The sequence below is a fragment of the Temnothorax longispinosus genome, chromosome 8, assembly GCF_030848805.1.
Source record: "Temnothorax longispinosus isolate EJ_2023e chromosome 8, Tlon_JGU_v1, whole genome shotgun sequence".
NCBI classification, from domain to species: domain Eukaryota; kingdom Metazoa; phylum Arthropoda; class Insecta; order Hymenoptera; family Formicidae; genus Temnothorax; species Temnothorax longispinosus.
In genome coordinates this window covers 359,586-382,094 of record NC_092365.1, presented here as the reverse complement: position 1 = coordinate 382,094, position 22,509 = coordinate 359,586, and the positions used below count along the sequence as shown (strand labels likewise).

The window sequence follows — 22,509 nt, the reverse complement described above, 5'->3', positions numbered from 1 at the left end:
GAATGTCACATTTGTTAAAAAAAATTAAATATTTTTACAATTCGTATATGTTCTATATATACCATATATCGGAACGAAGAATACTTTTCTTTCGCGATAAAGCGGGTCAAGGACATGCGTCAAACGCGCATTCGTTTTACCACTGGAGAAGCGCGTAATCTATTCTCTCGTTACGAAACGTTGTAAATATTATGTGACAAAAAGTAATAAATATTATTACGTATCCTCCGTATGCGGAGACAGATCAATATACATCAGAATATAAATAATTTTTCTTCCGTCGTAATAACGCGAGCGAGTTAAGGGAACGTGCAACAGACGCGTTTTCATCCCTTGAATGAAGAAGCGCATGATGTCATCGTACTCCACTGCGCGCGCGCACACCGTTTAGGGAATCATCGTAGCATACAAGAAAGAGACAAGAGTAAAAGTCGATTCATCATCATCGTCACCCCTCGCTCACGCTCGCGCGTGCAGTCGCAGGCGTCTGGCGTGCCGGCTGGCAGGGGTGGAATGGGTAGATCGTCGGGAGAATACGGGGCAAGAGGGCGAGTCGCACAGACGTGCGCATCGATCCCTCGGAGCCTACGCCAGTCCGGTCCAGGGCGTTGCGGCGTTTACAGCATCCAGCATGACGCTCTCGAAGTTTTCTCAAAGTATCGTTTATCTCGTCGGAAACGCGCGCACTCGTTATCGCTCCTTCTTATCTCTCCGGGGAGATTTTTAAACAGTCGCATCTGTCACGCGTGCAAGAGTGCGTGAGCGTAAATATATCACATGTACGATACATAGAAATGTGTTTGTATATGTGTATACGTGAATGTGAGATGCGCAACGACGATTCGGACCATGTGCTTAGACGACAGAGTAGGGTACAGTGCCGCACGTGTTCGTCTAGTTTTGGAGCGAAACTTTATGAGAACGCGCGTCAAAAAGCAGAAAGCATGAATGACGATCTGGACTAAAGACATGTGCACGCCGGAGGAAAGAAAGGTAAAACGGTGTGACGAGGGAATAAAGGAACGATGAAATTTTATGAAAAGTAATAACTATTCACTATAAAAGCCGGAGATTCCTGCCGATTATAACAACGGGACAGAAATAACTTTAACGCCGCGAAAATAACGCGCGTCTCTTTCAAGATCACATATTTATCTATCGCACTAACAAAAAAAATTTTTAAATAAATAACAAAATCTAGGTCAAATTAAATTTAATTTTAAAATATTAAATTCTTTAAGAATGTATTTGTGTTGATAAAAATGTTATAAAAAAAGATTTCAAATAATTTTGAGATTGTACATGGAAAGTCAACAAAACTGCCATTCAAATTTGTTGCATTAAAAGTTGACCACTGAAAGTGAAAAGTGTATGAATGGAATCGAAAATGTTTATTCTTTGTACTTTACAAGATAAATGAAGAGTATAACCATGCAGCTTGCCGAAACAGCATGCAAGCGTGTTTTATAAAGACGGATATTGGCGCCCGTGCGAATATGCGGAGGTCTTGCCCCGTGGTTGAATGTACGCGTGTCACAATGCAATACATACATCCATTTGTCTCGTCATCGTTGAAAGAGGTCAAAGAAAAGAAAAAAAATATTCCTCTTTAACTCCATCTGAACGCATTGTTGCGATCTTATGTTAATATAGAAAGAAAAGAGAGAGAGAGAGAGAGAGACGTATAAAAACGTAAAAGCTTATTTTTTAACGTATTTCGTCTTAATATCGTAGAATAAAGCTAGTATTATACCACCGCGAGATATCGAGTAATGCAGATTAAATCAATATGTTCGCGTGAACGTGACTATAATTATTCAGGCCTCCTCTTCGAATAGTTACGGGTTCGAGTATTTAATTGTTAGGGATACAGCTGCAACAGATGTATCGATCCCTCCTGCGACTTCGAGCGCAATAATCAGTCAATTGCCAACGAAGAAAATTTTATGATCCAGCAAGAATGTGCTGTTAAATGAAAAAAGAATTAAACTATGCAAACCACGAAATGTATGAAAGACAGTATTTTTCGTTCCGATAATAATAATCTTAGATAATCGTTTCTTTACATGCTGGAAATAAAATTTCTCAATGAGGATTAAGGTATATGATAATGAGAGTTCCGGAAAAACGCGTGCAGCATAACACTTTCATAGTAAGCTTGGTTCCCAAAATACAGCTATCTATTACCCATAGACAGAGTAATAGATACACATTGCATGTCTATAAATATCGATAGAAAGAAATAAACACATGCTCCTCGTGTAGACGCCTCTAGATCCGTTCTAGATCCGCCTCGCTTGACTACATTTTGAACAAGAGAAACAATTTTATTAATGTTTTAAGAATGTTGTAAAGAGAGTCAGAAATATTAAAACACAAAGCTTCCTCTATGAGGAAGCAATAACATAAAATTTAAAACATAAGCTCTTTTATAAATATAGTCAGCATATGAATTCTTTTAGACTTTTTTATAAGTATTTTCAAAAATTAATTAATGAAAAAATTAAAAAAAATTCATTTGCTTACACTATTTATAAAAAACTTGTGTTTTAAATTTTATGCAATTCTTAACATTTCTAATTCTCCTTACAACTTTCTTGATATGACGGGTTCGCACTACCGATACGACAAAAATACAAATATAATGTAAAATTAGAAATATATATATATATATATATCAATCGTTAAAATATAATATAAAATAATAAGAATTAGATAAAATTTACGTCTTGTATGTCAGTCACGAAGATTTTATTCGGAATGAAAAGACTTAAAGAAAGGGTTTCGCGCAAAAAATTTGAGTGGAACGCAGACGCGTTAAAGCTTGGATATTTTAAACTTGTTTTAGGTTTGTGAGGAGACACTGGCGGAGCACAAAGAAAGACTGGCGGAACTGCGCGGTCTGGTGGCACAGATCGCATCGGACGTGGGTTTGGATGCCGGTGGACCGCTGCACTGCGAAGTTGAAGCGCTAGGTCAACGACTCGAAGATGTTCGAGAAACCTTGTCGACCCTCGCGGACACGGTGGATGCCCATGTCCTCAACCAGGAACTCGCGCGCGGTGATCTATGCCAGACGAAAAATTTCCTGGATTCGGTCCAACAGGTACATACCTCCGTTCATGCTGCATCTGTTTCTGCCTAACTAGCGTGCCATCAAACGTCTTTCATTCGTTATAAGTTATAACGCGAGATACCCGGGCGTTATGTCAAGATGATTCTTATAAATGTTTTAGAGCAATGATAGATTTCAGATAATCTTTTCTCTCTCCCTAATATAAAAAAAAAGAGGAAGAATAATTTTGTTAAGTTATAAAGAACGTAAAATACTTTGATTTTTAATTTCACGTCAAACTTTAGAGTTATAAGCATGTACGTGACGATAGTTCCACATATCTTTCTCAGATGTGTGTATCCGACGCGTTGATGGTTAATCCTGGTACGTATACGTATATGTACATGCGAGGAAACAGATTCAGGACCTTGAAGAACGAGACCTTCCTCAAATTTCTCACAGTTAAAACATTTTTCAAGGATCGATGTACACGTTCCCCTGCGCTTGGAAGGTGATAGTTAGGCCCGCGGCGTTAGGTCGCTTTAGTCTGACGTATTAACGCGTCCATCAGTTCTCGAGCGGCGCACCATTGGTGCTTGGCACAACCTCGATCATCGCTTCGCACGCGCGTTTATATTTTAATCGCGGTAGTTCCGAAACAATTTGTTATGTCAAGGCCGAAGGGCTTAACCCGTGGTGGCAATTACATCAGTCACGAAATCCGCAACAGCTGAATGGCTGCAACACCCGTGCATACATCGTTGGCCGAAAGAAACTTTCGAACTTGAGAGCGGCGCGGCGCCGCGCCGAGTTCCGTTTCCCGACGGAATTTACGGCGTGCATCGTCAACGTCGATCGACAAGATAAAGGCGATTCGATACGATTCTACTTGCCAGGAGGATAGAACTACGTCGCTACGTTGTTGAATCACGTTTCCTTCGAAGCTTAGTAAGAACGATACTTAACCAGCGGCATCGATCGATGCGATTGCCGAGAATTCGCGGAACCATTCACGCGCACTAAATTAACTCATAAATTTTTTTATTTCCCTATTTATTTTTTTAAGAACCCGTCGAATAATCATAAAGGCTTGTCTGTCAATTTTTCAGAGTCTGACGGCGGTGGGTCAAGGCGAGTCTAACGAACAGCTGACGGTGCTACGGAATCATTTACTCGCGTTAACTAGGACTGAGCCGCAGCTTCAGTCTATCAAGGATCGCGCGTTAGACGTTTCCGTGCAGGAACCGTCAGTGGTCGAGGTGGTCCAGTTATGGCAGCGCGTATTTCAAGAGACCTTCCAGCAGTATCACCGATTGTCGACACGACTGATTCGCTCGCAAGACGTGATCGCCGCGCTAAAGCTCTGGGAAGAATATCTGACGCATGTGCAAGATTTTCTCTCGAGTGGTATGCCGGGTGATTACAATGGTTTGTCAGAGCATCGGAATCTCTGCGAGGTACATCGAAAACTTTTGCCCGAACAGCAGGACCTCATATTGTCGGTGCGAATGGGGGAGGATCGTGATCGATCGGTTGCCGAACAGTTCAACGCCTTGACAAATCTTCACAATGAGACGTTGGCGAGAATATTGGAACGGCATGTGGCAGTGCGCGACAGGATATCCGCCTGGGATAGATATAGACTAGATCAAGGGAAGTTGTTGACGTGGTTGAAAGAGGTTGAGAGAGAACGGCAGCGCATGCACTTGCAGTTCATTCACCTGAGACGGCTCGATAAGATTCTGCAAAGAATTCAGGCACTATTGGATAAGATGCCAGTTGGCGAGGCTCAGATAGAGTCCCTTCAGGAACAGCAGGAATACCTCCTAACTAATTGTGACGAGGCGCTGGCCGTCTCGATACGCATGGAACACGCCGCGAACGCACAACGAATCGCGAATCTGCGAGCCGGTCTGGAAACCTGGAGGGATTTTGTTCAACGAGTGCGGAAATTGCACGAGGAGCATGTCGAGCAGTCTGACGTGATCGCCACGACTTTTCAAGAAGTCGGCCAAACATTGAGTGCGGCCTTCCACGCGGGACCAATAAGTCTATCCAAAACGAAGGAACAACTTGATTCGCTTGAACACCTGAGAACTCGTCTAGCTGACACGCAGCGTCATCTAGAGTCCCTTGGTGTCATCACGGAACAATTGAGGGAGTGTCTGAGTCCGAGCGACATGAAAACATTACATCAACATGGCGCGCTTCTGTCACAACAACACGGCGATCTGGAGTATCAATTGGCCTTGTTAACCTATAGACTCAAAGAACGCTGTGATCTTCATGGTCGATGGGAGAATAAGTTAAATAAATTATTATCGTGGATGGAGGACGCGACGATCAGAACACAGAACTACGACACGATGGCGTTGGACGAACCTGAAGAGGCAGTGAAGCGACTTGAGTGTGAGCTGCAGACGGAGATGAGTTTGAAACAGCGCGAACTCGAATGGTTACAGAACATCGGACAAGAGCTGATAGAAGTCGCCGAGGAAACGGAGAAAACAAAACTCCAGCAATCCTTGGCCGAAGTCAACGAGAAATGGAATCGTCTAATGGCCGGCGGTAAAGCAAGAGCTAACAAACTGGTCGATCTAATTCAAACTATGAACTCGTTGCTGAAAAGGATAGCCGATTTACGAACTTGGCTAACCAACACTGAAGGTCAACTATCAGAAGTTATCATTATCGAGGAACCCACGCAGAGAAGTATTGATAAAAAGCTTGAGGATCACGACCATCTCAAGACTACTATTGAGGCTGAAAGCGGCAATATCGGCGAGGTGCTAAATTTGTGTGAAATCCTGTTAAACGATTGCGACATGTGGAAAGCTTCCTTTAACACGGACGCGATAAAGAACGGTATGGAAAGTCTAGAGAAACGATGGAAAGCTTTGTGCATTAAATCTACCGAGCGCAAGCGAAAAATCATGATGATTTGGAAGCTGCTGCAAGAGCTGGACAAAATCAAATGCGAGCATGAACTGTGGTTAGCCAAAACAGAGAAATCTTTGTTGGAATTGGAGAACGATCTTACAGAGATGTCGAAAGAAGAGTCGGAGAAAGTTACTGAAAAAGCTAAATCGATCGCTAAGGATATCGAGGCGCATCAGAAGGCCTTGAAAATCCTCGAACAGATATTTGGGCGTCTGGCCAAGTCCGGATTGGATCCCGACAACTTTAGGTCGCTCACGGCCGAGACGCGGAAGATCATCGACAGGTGGTTGGCTCTCGAGACAAGAATCAACGCTATCATCTCGAGTATTCAACGGGAACAGAAGACTTATCGCGAGTTTGTGTCCACGCATGGTGCCGCGGTAATGGGCCTAACGCAGGTGGATGTCCGCCTAACGCAAATGCAACACCTAGCCACGCCTGAGCAGAGATCGTCTTTGCGACGGAGGCGTCAACAATTGTGCGAGGTCGAGGAAGAGCTCGAAACTCAAAACGTTACGTTGCGCAAGGCAGACGAGCTGGCATTGCGAGTCATGCAGGAGAGCAATCCTGACGACGTAGCTGCGATTCAAGAGCTGGTAGACGAATATCAACTCCTGTGGCGGGATATCAAGGCGCGAGTGACCGCGTTGAAAGCGGAACTAGAGACGCAAGAAAGGTCGGAAGTCGATGAGGCGGTGCAAGTGGAGACCTTGAAATTTGAGCAGGACACAGCGGTTCAAGTAGACACCCTGCCGAGACTTGTCAGGATAACCTCGTGTGACGCATATCTGATGGAACTGGAGACTGCCCTGAACGAATGCAATAACGCCTTAAATGCTCTGGAAGCAGCGATAACACCTGATCCCGTTTCTGGACCTGGGCTCAACGCGGCTGCTAAAACTATCGTAAGATTTTTGCGAATTAACTCTACGCGTTCGTATATATGTACAAATTACAACTAATACAATCGAGTTTAAATAAATGTCAATATATCTATATGTATCTTCATTAAATATGTCTGTGTTTTTGTCGTATAAAGATCTATGAAAAAAAAAAAAATTAAAGATTGAGACAGTGAATGGAAATCGAAAACTATTAAGAATCGCAAAAATATCGCGCTTGAATAATGAAAACCAAATAATGAAACAATGTTTACGCAATGTTAAGCACGTTCGCTACTTTATTAAAATCTCACGGTATATTACAGGCTAAACTGATCGGAAGTTGCCAGTGCTCGATAGAACTGGTACGCCACCTTCATAATCTGCTCATGGAAGACGGCAAATTGAGTTCAGGAGCTGCTAAAAGTAGCGAGGTAACAACACTAATAGCTCGATACGACACACTCATTGCACTAGCAAGAGCACGTGAACAGCAAATCAGAGAGCTCAGGTAAAGTTTCTTTCACGCTCACTTCAGCGTTTAAATGTTTAGTGCATTTCGAACTTTTGTAGTTTGTAATAAGTAAAGATTGCAATATATAACAATTTCTTTAAAATTAACTTTTACTTATGTAAGAGCAAATTACGGTTCCGATGACATAGAGGCATAGAGTTTACATTATACGGCACAAAAAAATTATTTAAGTCAAAAGATATATTTATAAATGAATAAAATGTGTGATTTTGATTATATTACGCGCAAGACTTTTTATCTTTTGTATTTTATTAAATGTGGTACTTTCTGAGGATTTAAAACAATATCCGAAAACGCTAGTTTATACGCATACGTTATTAATTCTTGCATATATTTATGTGATACTCAATTTTTGCAATATCTTATATGTAAACAATCATCATCCATTCAGACGCAATGCCATTTTTAATTTTCACCCTACTAATACCGAATAAATAATTAACAAAATATAATAATTATTATATCACTCGTAACAATATCGTAAATGCTTATCTCTTTGTGTTGTTTAAGCCTTTTAGCCTTTTGCTAATATAGACACATCAACACTGCCTTGCAATAATTTTTAATCCAAATAATAACGCTTAGCAAAGCTAATTGAAATAACGCTTATCCTTTATCCTATACAGATCGTCTGTCAGCGATGCTTACGCTTTTCCATGTAACCAGTGAGTAACTAACTATATAACTAACTATATAACAATTAAATTCAATGTTAAAATAAATTTGCTACTACTAATAATAAATATTCCTGAGAGAAAGGTGTAAAATTTTAACGTTTATTATATAATAAAAAGTTTTGTGTAGCTAATAAATCTTTTCAACTTTCATAAATATATTATTTGCAATCTCATTAAGAAAATTTTATGAAATAACATTGTATATTCATAAAATATATGTTAAATAATACATAATCTTAAAATATTTATTTTATAAATTAAATTGCAATTATAATTTTGCATATACTGAAAACGCTATAATCACAATTATAATTATTATAGCGATAGTGGCAGATTGACCTGTCCATTATGCTCTCGCCGTAATTGGGCTCAGCTGGACAATGATCTCTGGCGTTTGGACAAATGGTTAGAGTACGCCGAGGGTACGCAGAGTGAGCAACACTCGCCACCCAGTGATATGGAACAATTGGAGGACGTGATTCAGGATCATCGCGAGTTTGTACTGGATCTCGACAGTCACAGGAGCATTTTGACGAGTTTAAATATAGTCGGTGCTCACCTAGCCGATCACACCGAGGACACGGAACGTGCGAAGGAGCTTCGCGATCGATTGGCCGTGGCAAACGGCAGATGGGAGAAAATCTGTACGTTTGTCGTGGAGTGGCAAGGACAGCTGCAGCACGCCCTCATAACGAGTCGCCAGTTTTATCGTATTACGGAAGAATTGTTAAGTTGGCTCGAACGCATCGAGGTCAGCATTCGGGCGAGCGAACCGATCGATCTGACTGAATCTACCAATATCTTAGAAGCGAAATATAATAAATTTAGGTAATGATCTTTATAAATTTTCTCTCGCGATCGATGAATGATATAAATACATATATCAAAATAACCGAATTCATACAGAATACAGAAAATTATGTGTATAATAAAATGTCAAAATTATTATTTTATCTTTATTTTAGGGAATTGCGAAGTGATCTAGAACGTTGCGAGCCGCGAGTAATATCGTTACAGGAGGTAACTTATCCTCTTTTGGACGAACAGACGGAAACCAGAACGCGTCTGCAAGAACTACGATTAAGGTTCCAGTCTTTAAGAAGAATCACGGGAATCTACACTCTTAAGTTGGGAGCTGCCCTCGGGCTGGACCCGCGGGACGTCGGTCTCGCCGTTACGTCTACATCTCTCGCATCTCTCTCACACGACGTAAGTTCTAAATTGTCTTTACTTATAATAAATCTACATCTATCAAAGCAATGCTCGCCGTGACATAATTTGATTAATTTATCTATATTACTGTCGCGAGCTCGTATAAGCCTGAAGTAGATTTCATAATAGATAGTGTTACACCAGATGTAGTCGATGTACAACATTGAGATATATATATATAGATTATGATAATTTAAAAACAAAATTATATTTTAATTTAAAAATAAAAAACGGAATTTCTAATTTATTGGCGCTCGATCAAGTGTCGTAAATATAAAATCCGACGTAATGCATTTTATTTTAATTTTTTAACGTCCACACACAATGGATATATAATATATATTTTTATTTTGAAATTAAAAGTTTATTAGTCTTGAAGCATTTCAAAATATCAATAATTAAATTCCCAACATTTACAAAATAGCATGATGATTTATGTGCCGAGAACGAATTACTATGGTTAAATGTACTTATACTACGCGATACGTACAAATATTTCGATCGATGAGATCAGTAAAAGTCGAAGAATTCAAATATTCAATCGATATTGATCGAGAGTTTTTATATAACCTTCTTTTTATATGAGATCACTTACCGCCGTTGCTGCCATTATCGGAATTTTTGATCGGCGTCAACTTCTGGCTGATGTTATTCCGCTCCAACTTCATAATAGACGCCAAAGGAAAAGAGAAATGTTCTAAAAAGACTCGAATACTCGGAAGGAAATCGTTACTAATTACGACCGCGCGTGTTTAATTAACATGTTAGAACGGTAGCCTGAGCACTTTGTTCAATGTTCGAGCACTTATTTTCGCGTTTGGTTCACTTTTGCATAAAAAATGCGGTTAAAAAACGCGGAGCGATCTCGGCTCGACCGCAACACGAATTCAGTAATACCGGCCTGGCGCCACCTGGCGCGGAGTGCGGACCGCAGCCGTGTCACCGCGCGGGGCGCGGGGCGCGAACTGAAAACTGAAACAGATATAGCGGCGCGTGCACATACGTGAAATAATATGAATAAAAATTACAAAATGTAAATCTATGTTAAAGATACTAGTATTCTTTTTTTTCATACAAAGAGAATATAGTATATATATGATACACAGAATAACTCGTTACTACTGCGTTAAAAATCGATTCTTTAGAAAATCAGAGAAAAATGAAATTTGTCCATGTCTATTTCTAAATACGCAAATTTTTTAATCACTATAATTCAGTCAACTTTCGAATTATAGATAAAAGATTCTTTTAAATGTCACTGTAGCAATAACGTTTTGATATATTAAAAGCTTTATCTTCAAATAATCTAATAAAAATCTTTAGATCTGCTTTAAATGCTGACTGGGGATATTTGTATTTTATAGATTCCACGATAGAGTGTCTCTTTTATACATTATTTGATGAGAAAGCGATCTTTGCTTTTATTTCTATATTGATGTATAGCGTTTATCGTAGATATTATTGCACAAATTAGTAAAATCACGAACTAATTTCAGAGCAAGAGGCGTCATCCGATGATGAAAAATCATCGCGATGGCACTTCCACGCGTTCCATAAAGTTATTCGTAGTAATCACTTGCACAGTATCTTATTGTTTGTGTTTTCTGTTTTGTTAAACTGTAGCTACTCGACGAAGCTGCCTCTGGGACTGCTCAGCCTCACGCCAACGGCACAGAGTATGTTGTTTTCTTTTTCCCTTTTTCGTGACGATATCTGTCCATTAGCTTCTTCATGATAGAACTTTATTTAAAGTTCTGTCGTTTGTAAGAAAATGTTGGCTCTCTCGCCAGGATCGACGAGACAATCTCATTTAATATTCCATTACTATCTGTTGCAGTGGTGACGAAAGAGACCGGACGGTAGTGGCACGTGGTTATCGTTTCTTAGGACGAGTTCTACGAGTTTCTCTCCCAATCCAAGCGCTGATGCTGATACTGCTTGGCGTCGCATCGCTGGTGCCGTCTGCAGAGGAAGACTACAGTTGTATGCTCTCTAACAATCTCGCGAGGAGCTTCACGCCGATAGCCTCCTATCCGAATGGACCGCCACCGGTGTAACAGTGAACGACGACATCGACGACATCCTCGTTACGCCGCGTGTCACCTTGCCAAGATTTGAAATTGATACTTCACACGAAACGTTGGCGAGGCAAGCCGATACAAAGCCGATCAAATTTCTTTACCTTTACCCTGCGCAATTAGCATTGAAAGATATGAAATTCAAACTGCCCTGTGCTTGCTTCGCCAATGTTTCCATTTACTGCAGCCGCTGCAGTGCGCGTATCGCAGGAATCTTTATATAATATACATATATTGTAATTTTACATACGACGAATTTGTACGTAAGTTATGTAACGGACCAAACGGTGACTGAGAATATGTAGCCGACGAGAAAACACACATTCTTTAATTTATTATATATATATATATATAAAATATTGTACATTTCGCTATTCAGCGCGTGCAATATCATGCTTCCTTTTGCGTGAAGCGTGCACGGTTAAGTGTCTCAATATTATGATGGATAATATCTTGACAAAGTATTTGTTGTAAAAATGTTGACTGATTCGAAACGTTCGAATGTGTGTACCGACCTTGTATATTAACCCTTCAGTTGCAAGAGACGTATACATACGTCTTGAGAAAGTTGCCTTTCATTTGCGAGGAAAGCATATATATGTTTGTAGTTGAAGTTTGGAGCATTGGAGCGAAAATTAAAAAATTGCCCAAATTCAACAGGCTTATAAAAATTAATATATATAACTAAAATAAAACAATAAAATTATATAAAACAAAAAACAAATTTCAAATAAATAAACAATAAAAAAATATCGCAGAACAAAAATTCATTCGCACGTACTTGCTTATTGTATATACATTTTCTCTCGCTACTTTTGTCGCCAATTCTGGTAAGATATGGCTACAGTAAAAGCGACCATTTGGAAGCAGCTCGAGCATCATGATCATATCAGTCAGACTGTCGACAATTTTAAAAATTTCGGTGAGGAGAAAATGTTAGAATTCTACTGAGAAAAGTTCCAATCATCGTCCGGAGCATTAATAGTCGCACAAACGGAAGAACTCAAGTCACTCGATTATCTCGCTAAATGCGAGAAGGCATATTATGATCAAAAAAGAGATGTTACAACTTCGGCTGTAATCGGCTATTCGAACTTTCAGGTAGCGAGGACGAGCGATCTTTAAATATCTTGGAAAATTCTAATAAAAAATGAAACTGAAAACAATGTATATAACTTCTGAATGTATATTTATTTTTATTTTTTATATAATTTATCGAACACATTATCTAATCAAATAATATACAAATTATAATTTGATATTAGCAATCTACTTCAGTTCTATCCGAAAATATTTTTATGTATGTAAGAAATAATAGAGATGATATCGTATTCTATCATTTCTATTTCTCTCTTTCTCTTTTTTTCTCTCTCTCTCTCTCTCTCTCTCTCTCTCTCTCTCTCTTACATAAAATACAATGTGACTTTTAAGCCAAGGAGTAAATTAATAATTATTGATAAAGACTTTATTGAACATATCAGATAAATAATCTGGTATTCGTAAACCAAAATTATGATTAAATTATGCCTTCGATCTTTCATAATTCTATTGAACGGGGGTAAGAAAAAACAGGCGACGTCTGTAGCGGGAGGATATCGACGCTACTCTTAGTAACTCAGAGTGGTCCTGCAAAAAAGGATGGAGAACGTCTTTCTCGCCTACACGCCTAGCAGAGACCTGTCGGATGTCGAGAGTGCATTTGCATTAGATCGGAGTGTCCCTGGCTAGTAACTGAGCGGCTGCAACGCGTTCGGACGGTCCTTGCACTCTACGAACGTGTGAGTGCTCGCCAAGAACATCGCGTGTTAATACATTAAGAAATAAAAATATGTTATAATATAAGAAACACGGTATGTGTTTTTCAGAAAATAATTTATATATATAGAATTAGTATCTATTTTGTAATTTTATTACGTTGAATTTTAAACATTTGTCTTAAAAAAGTCAAATATATATTTATATACATCTATAGAAAAAAAACATTTATTTTACAGAAATTAGTTTTGACCATGTCAAGTTAAATTTTGTTATAAACTAATTTATAATACTTACCATAATAATATAATACATAAAAATATATTCTTGTATTATACACGTTTATTATCTTTTTAAAATATTTATACTATTTTATATATAACATTTTATATTTTAAATATATTTTTATATTTCATATAATATTCATCCATAATCTTTTCATATAAGTTTAAATGTGATCTTGAAAAAAATGCATGCATGTATTGCCTACGCGTTCGATAAAAACATGCAACGAGATGTCACGGCAAATTAAAGCATATAATATTGGTCATGCACAAGTGCGTGAGAATTGCAACTTTTTCCACGCATTGATCGTTAGATCATTGATTTGTATTTAAAAAGTATCCGCAACAAAATTTGTAACTAACAATTAAAGTTAAGTTCATTATAAATGCAAAATATGTCCACTTTTATTTCAATTCGTATTATAAATATTCCATTGTACCTAATATGAAACAGTAACATCATGTATTAAAAAAATGGCATGATGTTGTTCATCTATTTTTCGTAATTTAAAATTCTTTAAGAGAAATTTCTCGTCGAGGATTCTACTACGCCTTTATGCGACGCAATAGCGCAGTCATAATTTCTTTAAATAGATCGTGGTTGCACCGGTTTATCCTTCGTATTAATGGCGCTTGACAACTTGTTTGAGATTTTTTAGCGACTTTAAACGACGAGACGCAGTCCATTTAATTATCGTGCAAGATAATCGTCGTTCTCACGTACACTCGTGCCAAATAGCAAGTGGTGCGGGCTGTATCACGATTATATGTAATTTCGACGTGGCGATTAAATTCTTTTTTTTAGATCGAGATATCAAGAAAGCCATGAGTCAGAAGAGTATGTGGAATCGTGATTCGCGTAAATTATTCTCAGAAGATCGACATTTTGAAGGAGTCACAACACGTACGTACTCGCATTTTAGCATAAAACGCGATCGAGCTACACGGGCATTCCAATCCCACGCAAATCGCCATTTCTCTCTAAGTCTGCACATAAAACGTTAAGTATTCGCGAGAACGCCAAACGCGGCGATAGTTTTAATGTTCGCAAATCGACATATATATATATGTATGCTTTTCATAATATCCTTCCAAAATTGTTCTTGGCAATTGTATATTATTTAAGAATTATTAATAAAAATATAGACTTGGATCTTTCCTTGACAAATATAATATTATATAAACTGCTATTCATTCATTAATTTTATATTTAATCTTTTATATTTACTTTCAAATACTTTTTCTCGTCAAATTATCACAGTTCTCAATCATAAACTCAGAGAATTGCAATAATTACGACTTGTTAAATTTTATATATAAATATATAAAATTTTATTTTTAATTTTATCACAAATCTAAAGGAGATTTTCTTCTATACTTAAATGGAAATATATGTTCTGATCTTAAATATTTAGATTTGCCCGTCAAATTATTCTGTTAGTGCGTAATTGTCTAAAAAACGAAAATTATACTTCTCCGATATATATATATACATGTGTGTATTCAAGTCCAAGTACTTCGACTAGGCGTCGGTATTAGTTCAATCTGCGGCACACTTGCACAATTTACAATCCCTCGAGCGATGCGAAATGACCGATTAGGTTTGCGCAAGCATCGAATAAATTCGACGTGTGATTTACAGGATTAGGTATTCCAGGGAACACAAGGCCTATGACTTAACCCATTATCGTGGTATGGGACGTGGGCGTCGAATGGAGATTCGAAGCGCGAGACATTTACAATTACGTTGCATTGTGGGGAGATACAAAAGAATGTTAATGCGAGAGTGGTGAGATACCGCTATATACGCGCTATTTATAAATCATCGGCCTCGTGACAGGTATGTATAATTTTTAAATCCTCGTTTTATTTTTATTCGTTTGTTCTTGTCTTGGCGTCGATCGAACTTAATTTTTTTACGAGAAATCTGATTAGCTTATTACCTGCTTTATTTATTTATACCCACGTTAAAGGAAACGTGTACGATTCCGGTAACTTTGTCACTGCGATGTAATAATTATAATTATCTTTGACTGTTTCTTTTGCAGAAAAAAACAACGCAAAAATTTTAACCTAGTATAAATTTTAAGTTTTTTCTAACTATGAATAGCATTATATATTTGTTAATGATGAAGAAAGAGATATAGAGAATTTCAATAAAATTCCAAGAAGAAAAAAACTATTGTGGACGCTATTTTATCCACAGCTAAAATTAAATAATTTAAACTGAGACAAAAAGTAGAGTTAACTAAAAGGATATTTTTAATTGATCCGTAATTTCTATTTATTAATTCTAAAATAAATGCTGTTTATTTTTAATCAACAACCGCATAATATTTTGTCATCCCGAATTATCGTTATAAAAAGTAATATATGCGTCTTCGTCCACGTTTGAATCTTTCATAATGAGTATTATTTTTATTCGTCGTTTTATTATGGTATGAATCGAGTCATCCATTGGCTCAATCTCCAAAGTGACACGATTAGATATTGCATCATCCGTTTATTTCACAAGCCGAATTCTTTTATTCTACTCTCTTGTTATGTTAATAAGATAATATATTGGATTTAAACCGGGAAGTATACATTTGTCGAAAAAAAATGACGATACATAAAACGTATATTTTAAAAACATAAAGACATGACGAAAAGACACGGAAACTACTTTTCTGAGACAATCTCGTAGACCGAGCGTCACCGCTCACGGATTAACAGACTGCGTACAAGAGGATCCAAGATTATTATCCCCGTTCGCCGTCCTCACGGAAGAAAGAGGATACGCGTTTCCGTTTGCGCTCCGGTAGGAAATCTAATGCGACTGAAATGCAATGTACGCGTGCACGCGATATTACCCGGCCAGACCCATCTCCACTACCACGCAATCGTTACGTACCTTGATCCTCTTTTCGCATTATGCGGAGGGCCTTCCATGTCGCAAATGCAGTCATAATACATGGAACTATATCCTATATCCTATATCGCGTTGCTACATGGGCACGTGCTTGCGCGCAAGCCGCTCGGAATGGGTCGTGATTTTTGTATCTGTGACAAACATATAGATGCAAATTGTTTCATATCGCGCGAGTACAAAAAAATCAGTAATAGATTATCACAAATATATAGATAGGTAAAAATAAATATCATTAATATATTATATATAAACAAATAAAAGAGAATATTGTGCAGGAATAATTAATTATTTCTATAGAAAAACAATTTTTGTTTTACACATAATGTTTATAAAAAAAGAGCAATCTTTAGTGAAAATTTTCTTTTCGACACTTATATATAGCCTTTTTTATGTCAAGCCCTCACAAATATGTTTTCGTCGCTTTCTCCCGATTCTCTTAAGCGTGTCAAATCTTCGAATGAACGGGTGAAACGGTCTCTTCGCCCACGCACTAGGTTCTAAACCGATATGCCACTTTAGACACGTTGTTCGCGACGTAAGTATACGCATTTTCCTTGCGATGCGTCGTGCAAAGAGGATTCGCGATTCCGTCTGCAGCCAGCGGTCACTTCAATCGTGACCTTTTTGCGGGCGCATGACTCGAGAGGAAAAAGCGTTCTAGCGCGGCGAAAAGAAGAAGAATGCGAAAGGAGCACCGGTATATTGGAGCGAGCAACAGGTGTGACTCGTGAACTTACTGCATTTATACGCGAATAATCTGGCTGTGTTGACGTACGTTAGCACGAGAAACGATGAGGGATGGTGAAAGGAGGACGGTGGTAAATAATATGAATTATCACCGCTCGCGTGTTGTTATTTCATTATACGTGATGTTCAGTGATCAGCCCGTATAAACTGTGAATTTTCGTAGATTTCACCGCGAAAACATCATATTTTCCATAGAAAAATGTTTCTTTATCTCTATGGAAATGTGGAAATCTCTATGGAAGCGTTTATCACGACGTGATAAACGTTTTTAATTCTTTCATTAGCTACGACTACATATTTAAAATTGTGAAATAAAATATCACCGCCATTACCATAAAGATTTTAGACTTGTATAGAAAGCATGTATATTACAGTTATTACAGTTTAGTAATAGTTATTACAGATAAAAGAGCAAAAATTTTATTATGTATAATAACTTTGCAAATTATTAAATGATAGGACCATATCATTTTAATTACGTTTCTCCTAAATTACAATTAAGAGCAATTGTGAAATCACGATGTCAAAGATCGGAATCCTATCGATTATCCGTTGAAGAATTATCATTCTTCAGTTAAGCATACAGTCCTTTCTAAGTAAGAATTCGCTTTCGACTGAAGAGCGTCTGCTATTTCCATAATTTTCTCTCGAAATCCTCTACGAGTTTAAAACCTGCTACAGAGAGTTTAGAACTTGCTCCATCGTCGGAAATTACATTCAAGTTTCAAGAACGACTGTGGAGAATCCACTCTTCTAACAAACGCTCGTTTTATCATTCTATTGCATCTGCTAGGTGGAGAAGACAGGATATAGACGATAAGAGAAGAAAGAGAGAATTGAGCTGAAGTTGCCGGACGCAAGCGATTTTTCGTGGTCTTTTAATCGAGATGAAGGAATAGCGTAGCGACGCAGCGTGCGTAATGAGTAATGACATCTGGTCGGCAAAGGGCGGGGCCAACAGGTCTCACATGATCTCCCCGTAGTTGCACGCGTGCACAGCTGCACGCACGGTCCGATCATGGACCATCGACTCGCTTCTGCACATTTAAGCATGCGCATATACACGATTTAATTAAATTGACTGGCGTCGATTTTTATATAAAACAAGTTATTTATGAGAATTTGCATTCTAAAAATAATAATCACATACGAATATACACGACGTGCGACATGTGTGTTCAAATTTCTCTTACTGAAACACAAGTTCGGATAATCTTAACATCTATACGCTGATTGTGAGTCAAAAATATTCTTTATGTTTCTTAAGAGCGGAGGAATGTCATTCGGCACGGGAACAAGTGCGGCGGCGGACCGTTGATTGCACAACGATAAAAACGCGGAAGTGCCATAAGAGAGGGGACGGTGTACAATAAAATTATAAATTCACTTCGTCCGTTAACAGCGGTAAAGAGACGCGCGCATATCGCGTTTACGATTTACGATACGCTTGCATTACGGCATCAGCCAAATATGGAATAAACGTATCTCACGATCATAGAAGCGAGCGAACGAGCGAGCGCGCTGCGAGTTTTGTCGCTGACGTCTGAATCGTAATTGCGCACGAAATATTATAGCGTGCGTTCGGGCGAGAGTATGCCTTCTAAGAGAACGATAAACCGCGTTTTAGAACGTCTAACGTCTAACGTCTGCTTACAGAAATGAGATCGTTGTGTAACGGTTTAATACGCGCCGATATAATGTATGTAGACTCGGCAACGATGCGATCAAATTTGTTTTTGTGGTTTGAGAACTACCGATTACTATCGCGTGTCTGCAATCCACGTGCACGAAGGATTGCAAGTTGATGTCGATATTGAGATGAAATATCAAATATGAATATATTTATCAATTTAGAAAGTATTCATATGGATATCGAATAAGTGTATATTAAATAATTTCTAATAAAAGGTAAGAAAAAGACTTCATTGACGAAGCTCCAAGAATACGAGAGTACAATAAGAATAATACCATGACGTTTATAAGCCTAATATGTTTGCACACGCATTCATACTTTTTCCTTTTCGATTTTGTATCAGATACAGAAAAAAATATCAAATATCGGAATACATTTCCATGAAAAATTGCGTTTGCAAAATCGCTGATATCTTATCGCAGATTTTGCACTTTTACAACAAAAGCGACACGTCAACCCACGTAAAATTACGATTAGTGATGGAAATGCTACATTGCACAAGCGGTATCTATCTATGCTTCATTGTTTTATTCGGCGGAACGCGCTGTGCCAGTCCGATGTCCGATACTTCGTGTGGTAGACGTGGTAGTTTTGCAGTAACCCCCGAGGGGTTATACGCGAACGTCTAGTCGAACAACAGTTCTAACATTTCTCGCACAGACGGGACAAATCCACGCTTCGGTTGTGGCCTTCTTTGGTGCGACGACGTGGGCGCATTTACCTCGCACGGAATTGCAGTGCACGCTTACTCTATCTTAAGTCGATCGTTTTGGCGTGAGCGAAACGCTATCGCGAACCATCTGGTTTATGTAATTACGCACACGTCGACGGATCTCCGACCGATGCGATATGTAACGCGACCGGAAGTGCTACGAAGGATTTATACTTGGCAACACGTGACGAGAACTGTCGCTTTCCAGAAAATTACTCGAGATGTAATTTTCTATGAATCAGACGTGTGAAATAGACATATATGCTGAAAATACATTGCATAATTCCAAATATTATAAGTAGATCGAAATATACATACAGGATACAGGGCTTAAAATAAACAGAGCAAAATCTTAACTTCTTAACTGCAAATATCATATATGTATTCTCTTAAGCAAAATCGATGAAAATTTTACTGATTAAAATGACAGTAATACAGAATTTCACTGTGACCGGTGAGCGTTTCACTTATCTTCAGCAAACACTTATATTTCGCTTTTCCGTCTTATATCTGACTGATTATGGTCAGTAAATAAGATTTCACTGCAAGATTTCACTATGAAATCAATGGCTGCAATCGTATTTGCAAGGTATGTCTATCGAAATTGCTTATATTTATAGAATTGCTATTTTTTGATGGAGAGATTTCCATTTCTATGCAGTTTATCCACTTAATTAATATTCAAATTTATAGAATTATGTATTACATATCTTAAACTTGCTCGCAACCACTGTTTCCAGCAATCTAATATATCATAATTAAAACCGTCTATTACTAATTGAATCTTTCCAATGAGATCTCGTTAATTATAGCATTGTACTTATCGTTGCTGTTCTTCTTGCTTTTCCGTGATAATACTAAAGTCATTTACACTGATTCCATTTAAAAGTACATATCTAACAAGATGAAGATGTTTGTAATAAACGCAAACAAAATTGTAGGTGAATAGACGATCTCAAAGTTTCTCGTTTAATTCGTTAACCTTTTGATTTCAAAAGTAAGATTATTAGTTTTCAAAATCTGTCATAATGTCCTTTGGCGGAAAAAAAATTTGTTGTCGCAACGAAACTATCGCTGCTAGTACACATTCAATGTGAAAGTAACCAAACTTCGTTATTATAAGCAATTCAATATTATTCAATATTATAGCAAAACCTGTTTCGTTGGCGAAATAGAAAAATCTTGTTGAATAGTTATTCGTGGAAATATGAATTTTCTATTAGAGTCAATTTTTAACTTTCTGCTGAAGCAAGATAGCGTAATCCTGGTAATCTTGTTACAGAGTAAGATCTTTACTGCTTTGATAACAAAATAAGAACTGATTGTTATAGCAAAATAACTCTTGCAGATTTTATCAAATCGTTTACAGTAAATAGAAGCAGTATTTTCGACCATCTTTTCATTATTCGTACAATAATTGACAAAATTTGCCTCATTTATGTATTATAAAATATGTGGTGCCAATCTGTTTTCTTTTTCTGTATATAATTTAATTATATTTTATATAAAAAATGTACTTCTCTTTGAATCTAATCATTGTGGCTGATCGTTTTGCAATTCTTTAAAATTCCGAAAAATTATTAATATTGCAAATGGAGAACGGCATGGCATAAGAACAGGTGAGCAGTTTGGCGACCAGACTGGGCGCGGTGCGCATAGTAACTCTTTTGCAATCAATCATACATTTGATTACATTATCCGTGAATCGAAAGTAGGTTGTGTCTCAGGAAGCCGCGGTATTAACCGCTGCACGTCATTGCTACATTCGAAGGATATAATTGCAGCCTTGCTGATTTATGCTACGTATCGAGCGACGACCAGCGGTACGCCGATTAACTCATTATCGAGCACTTTTGCGAAACGCGTCTGGAGAACCGGACGAATGCAGCGGCCGCTAATAGCCCGCAAAAAGTTGCGTAAAATACTACTGTTTATGTCTTATTTTTATGTCAATACGTTTTATAGATCCGATACATATGTATTTCTTTGGATTCGACGAGCGATGGAAAAATTCATTCTCTTCCTTGATGAGTTTTCTTAAATCCGTATTTTAAAAAAATTAAATCCGCGCGTTACAATGCTGTTATATCTCCATGCAAAGTTTTTCACATGTTATTGTTATTTTTATTATTAGATAGTACTTGTTAAATTCAGCAATATATACACGTACGAAGATAAAATTATATAACGTGAATAAATTAACACACACATCTACAAACAAAATGGACATCAGAAGTATGGCTTTCTATATGTATTATTATCTAATCTCTTATATTTAATTCCTTGTTTTGTAAATCGCGGGGGAAATCGCGAATTGATCGATTGTCATCAATGTTTTTATGCGAGATATTATGAGTTAGGTAATTATTTTTTGAAATCATTTGTTGATTTAGTTTTTCGACATCTCTCAGTAGCCAACGCAAAGTGAAAACGCGTGGAACTGCGGGACGCAGAGAATATCAACCACGTACCTACCACGTCACGCACGCGAGACGACTCAACTCTCGCCGTAAGTGCATCTCCCCGATTTGTGATCGGCAGCATCCGCCAACATCCCGATCCGCCCGCGCACTGGACCCTGGACCGAGCCGCGAGCGTCCCGAGCGAGAGTCGAGACGCGACGCGCCGACTAAGCCCGAAAGCCGGCGGAGGCGCACGAGTAATCCGTTCGTACCACGCATCGGCTCGGACGCTCGGCGCGCTCGGCACGACCCGCGTTTCGTTTACGCGCGCGCTGCGAGATACGTCGTCGAGATCCCATCGGCACAAACCGCATCGCTCCGCCGATCGCGAGCGCGTCGTCTTGGGAATCGATAAGCACGCAATCGTCATCCTCGAGCCGGCTGCAACTGCGCGCGGTCGAAAGGCGTTTTCGAAAATACGCGTCCGACTCACCGAGTCGTCGCCGCCGCGCGCGAGCGCGTTTTCAAAAATACGCGCGCTGTCGCGGTTCATCAACGCGAGACGAATCGCGATCAGTGAGCAACTTGAAGAGAGTACCATCGAGGCTGGACGTCATCTCGTTGTGT

The 22,509-nt window shown here is 38.4% G+C and overlaps 2 protein-coding genes across 14 annotated transcripts in view; one reads left to right on the top strand and one right to left on the bottom strand.

Moving 5' to 3' along the window:
* The window catches only part of Msp300 (Muscle-specific protein 300 kDa), a 94,042-nt gene extending 82,007 nt beyond the window's left edge, over positions 1-12,035 (top strand). For 6 of the 11 annotated variants that reach the window (XM_071786629.1, XM_071786627.1, XM_071786622.1 and 3 more), the window contains 8 exons: positions 2,849-3,106; positions 4,144-6,900; positions 7,203-7,387; positions 8,038-8,076; positions 8,410-8,916; positions 9,054-9,297; positions 10,924-10,976; positions 11,138-12,035. In XM_071786629.1, the coding sequence (XP_071642730.1) occupies positions 2,849-3,106; positions 4,144-6,900; positions 7,203-7,387; positions 8,038-8,076; positions 8,410-8,916; positions 9,054-9,297; positions 10,924-10,976; positions 11,138-11,357 (4,263 nt within the window). In that variant the 3' untranslated portion in view covers positions 11,358-12,035. Of the gene's footprint in view, positions 1-2,848; positions 3,107-4,143; positions 6,901-7,202; positions 7,388-8,037; positions 8,077-8,409; positions 8,917-9,053; positions 9,298-10,923; positions 10,977-11,137 lie in introns of those variants that run through there. The other 5 variants (XM_071786624.1, XM_071786625.1, XM_071786628.1 and 2 more) reach the window with 5 other exon arrangements.
* The window catches only part of LOC139818131 (uncharacterized), a 142,146-nt gene that overhangs the window by 94,285 nt on the left and 25,352 nt on the right, over positions 1-22,509 (bottom strand). Inside the window, exons 1-2 of one of the 3 annotated variants that reach the window (XR_011733386.1) lie at positions 21,952-22,098; positions 16,311-16,459 (exon numbers count right to left, since the gene is read on the bottom strand). The exons of the other annotated variants lie outside the window; for them this stretch is intronic. The gene's annotated coding sequence lies outside the window, so the exon portion shown is untranslated. Of the gene's footprint in view, positions 1-16,310; positions 16,460-21,951; positions 22,099-22,509 lie in introns of those variants that run through there. 3 annotated transcript variants of the gene reach the window in all.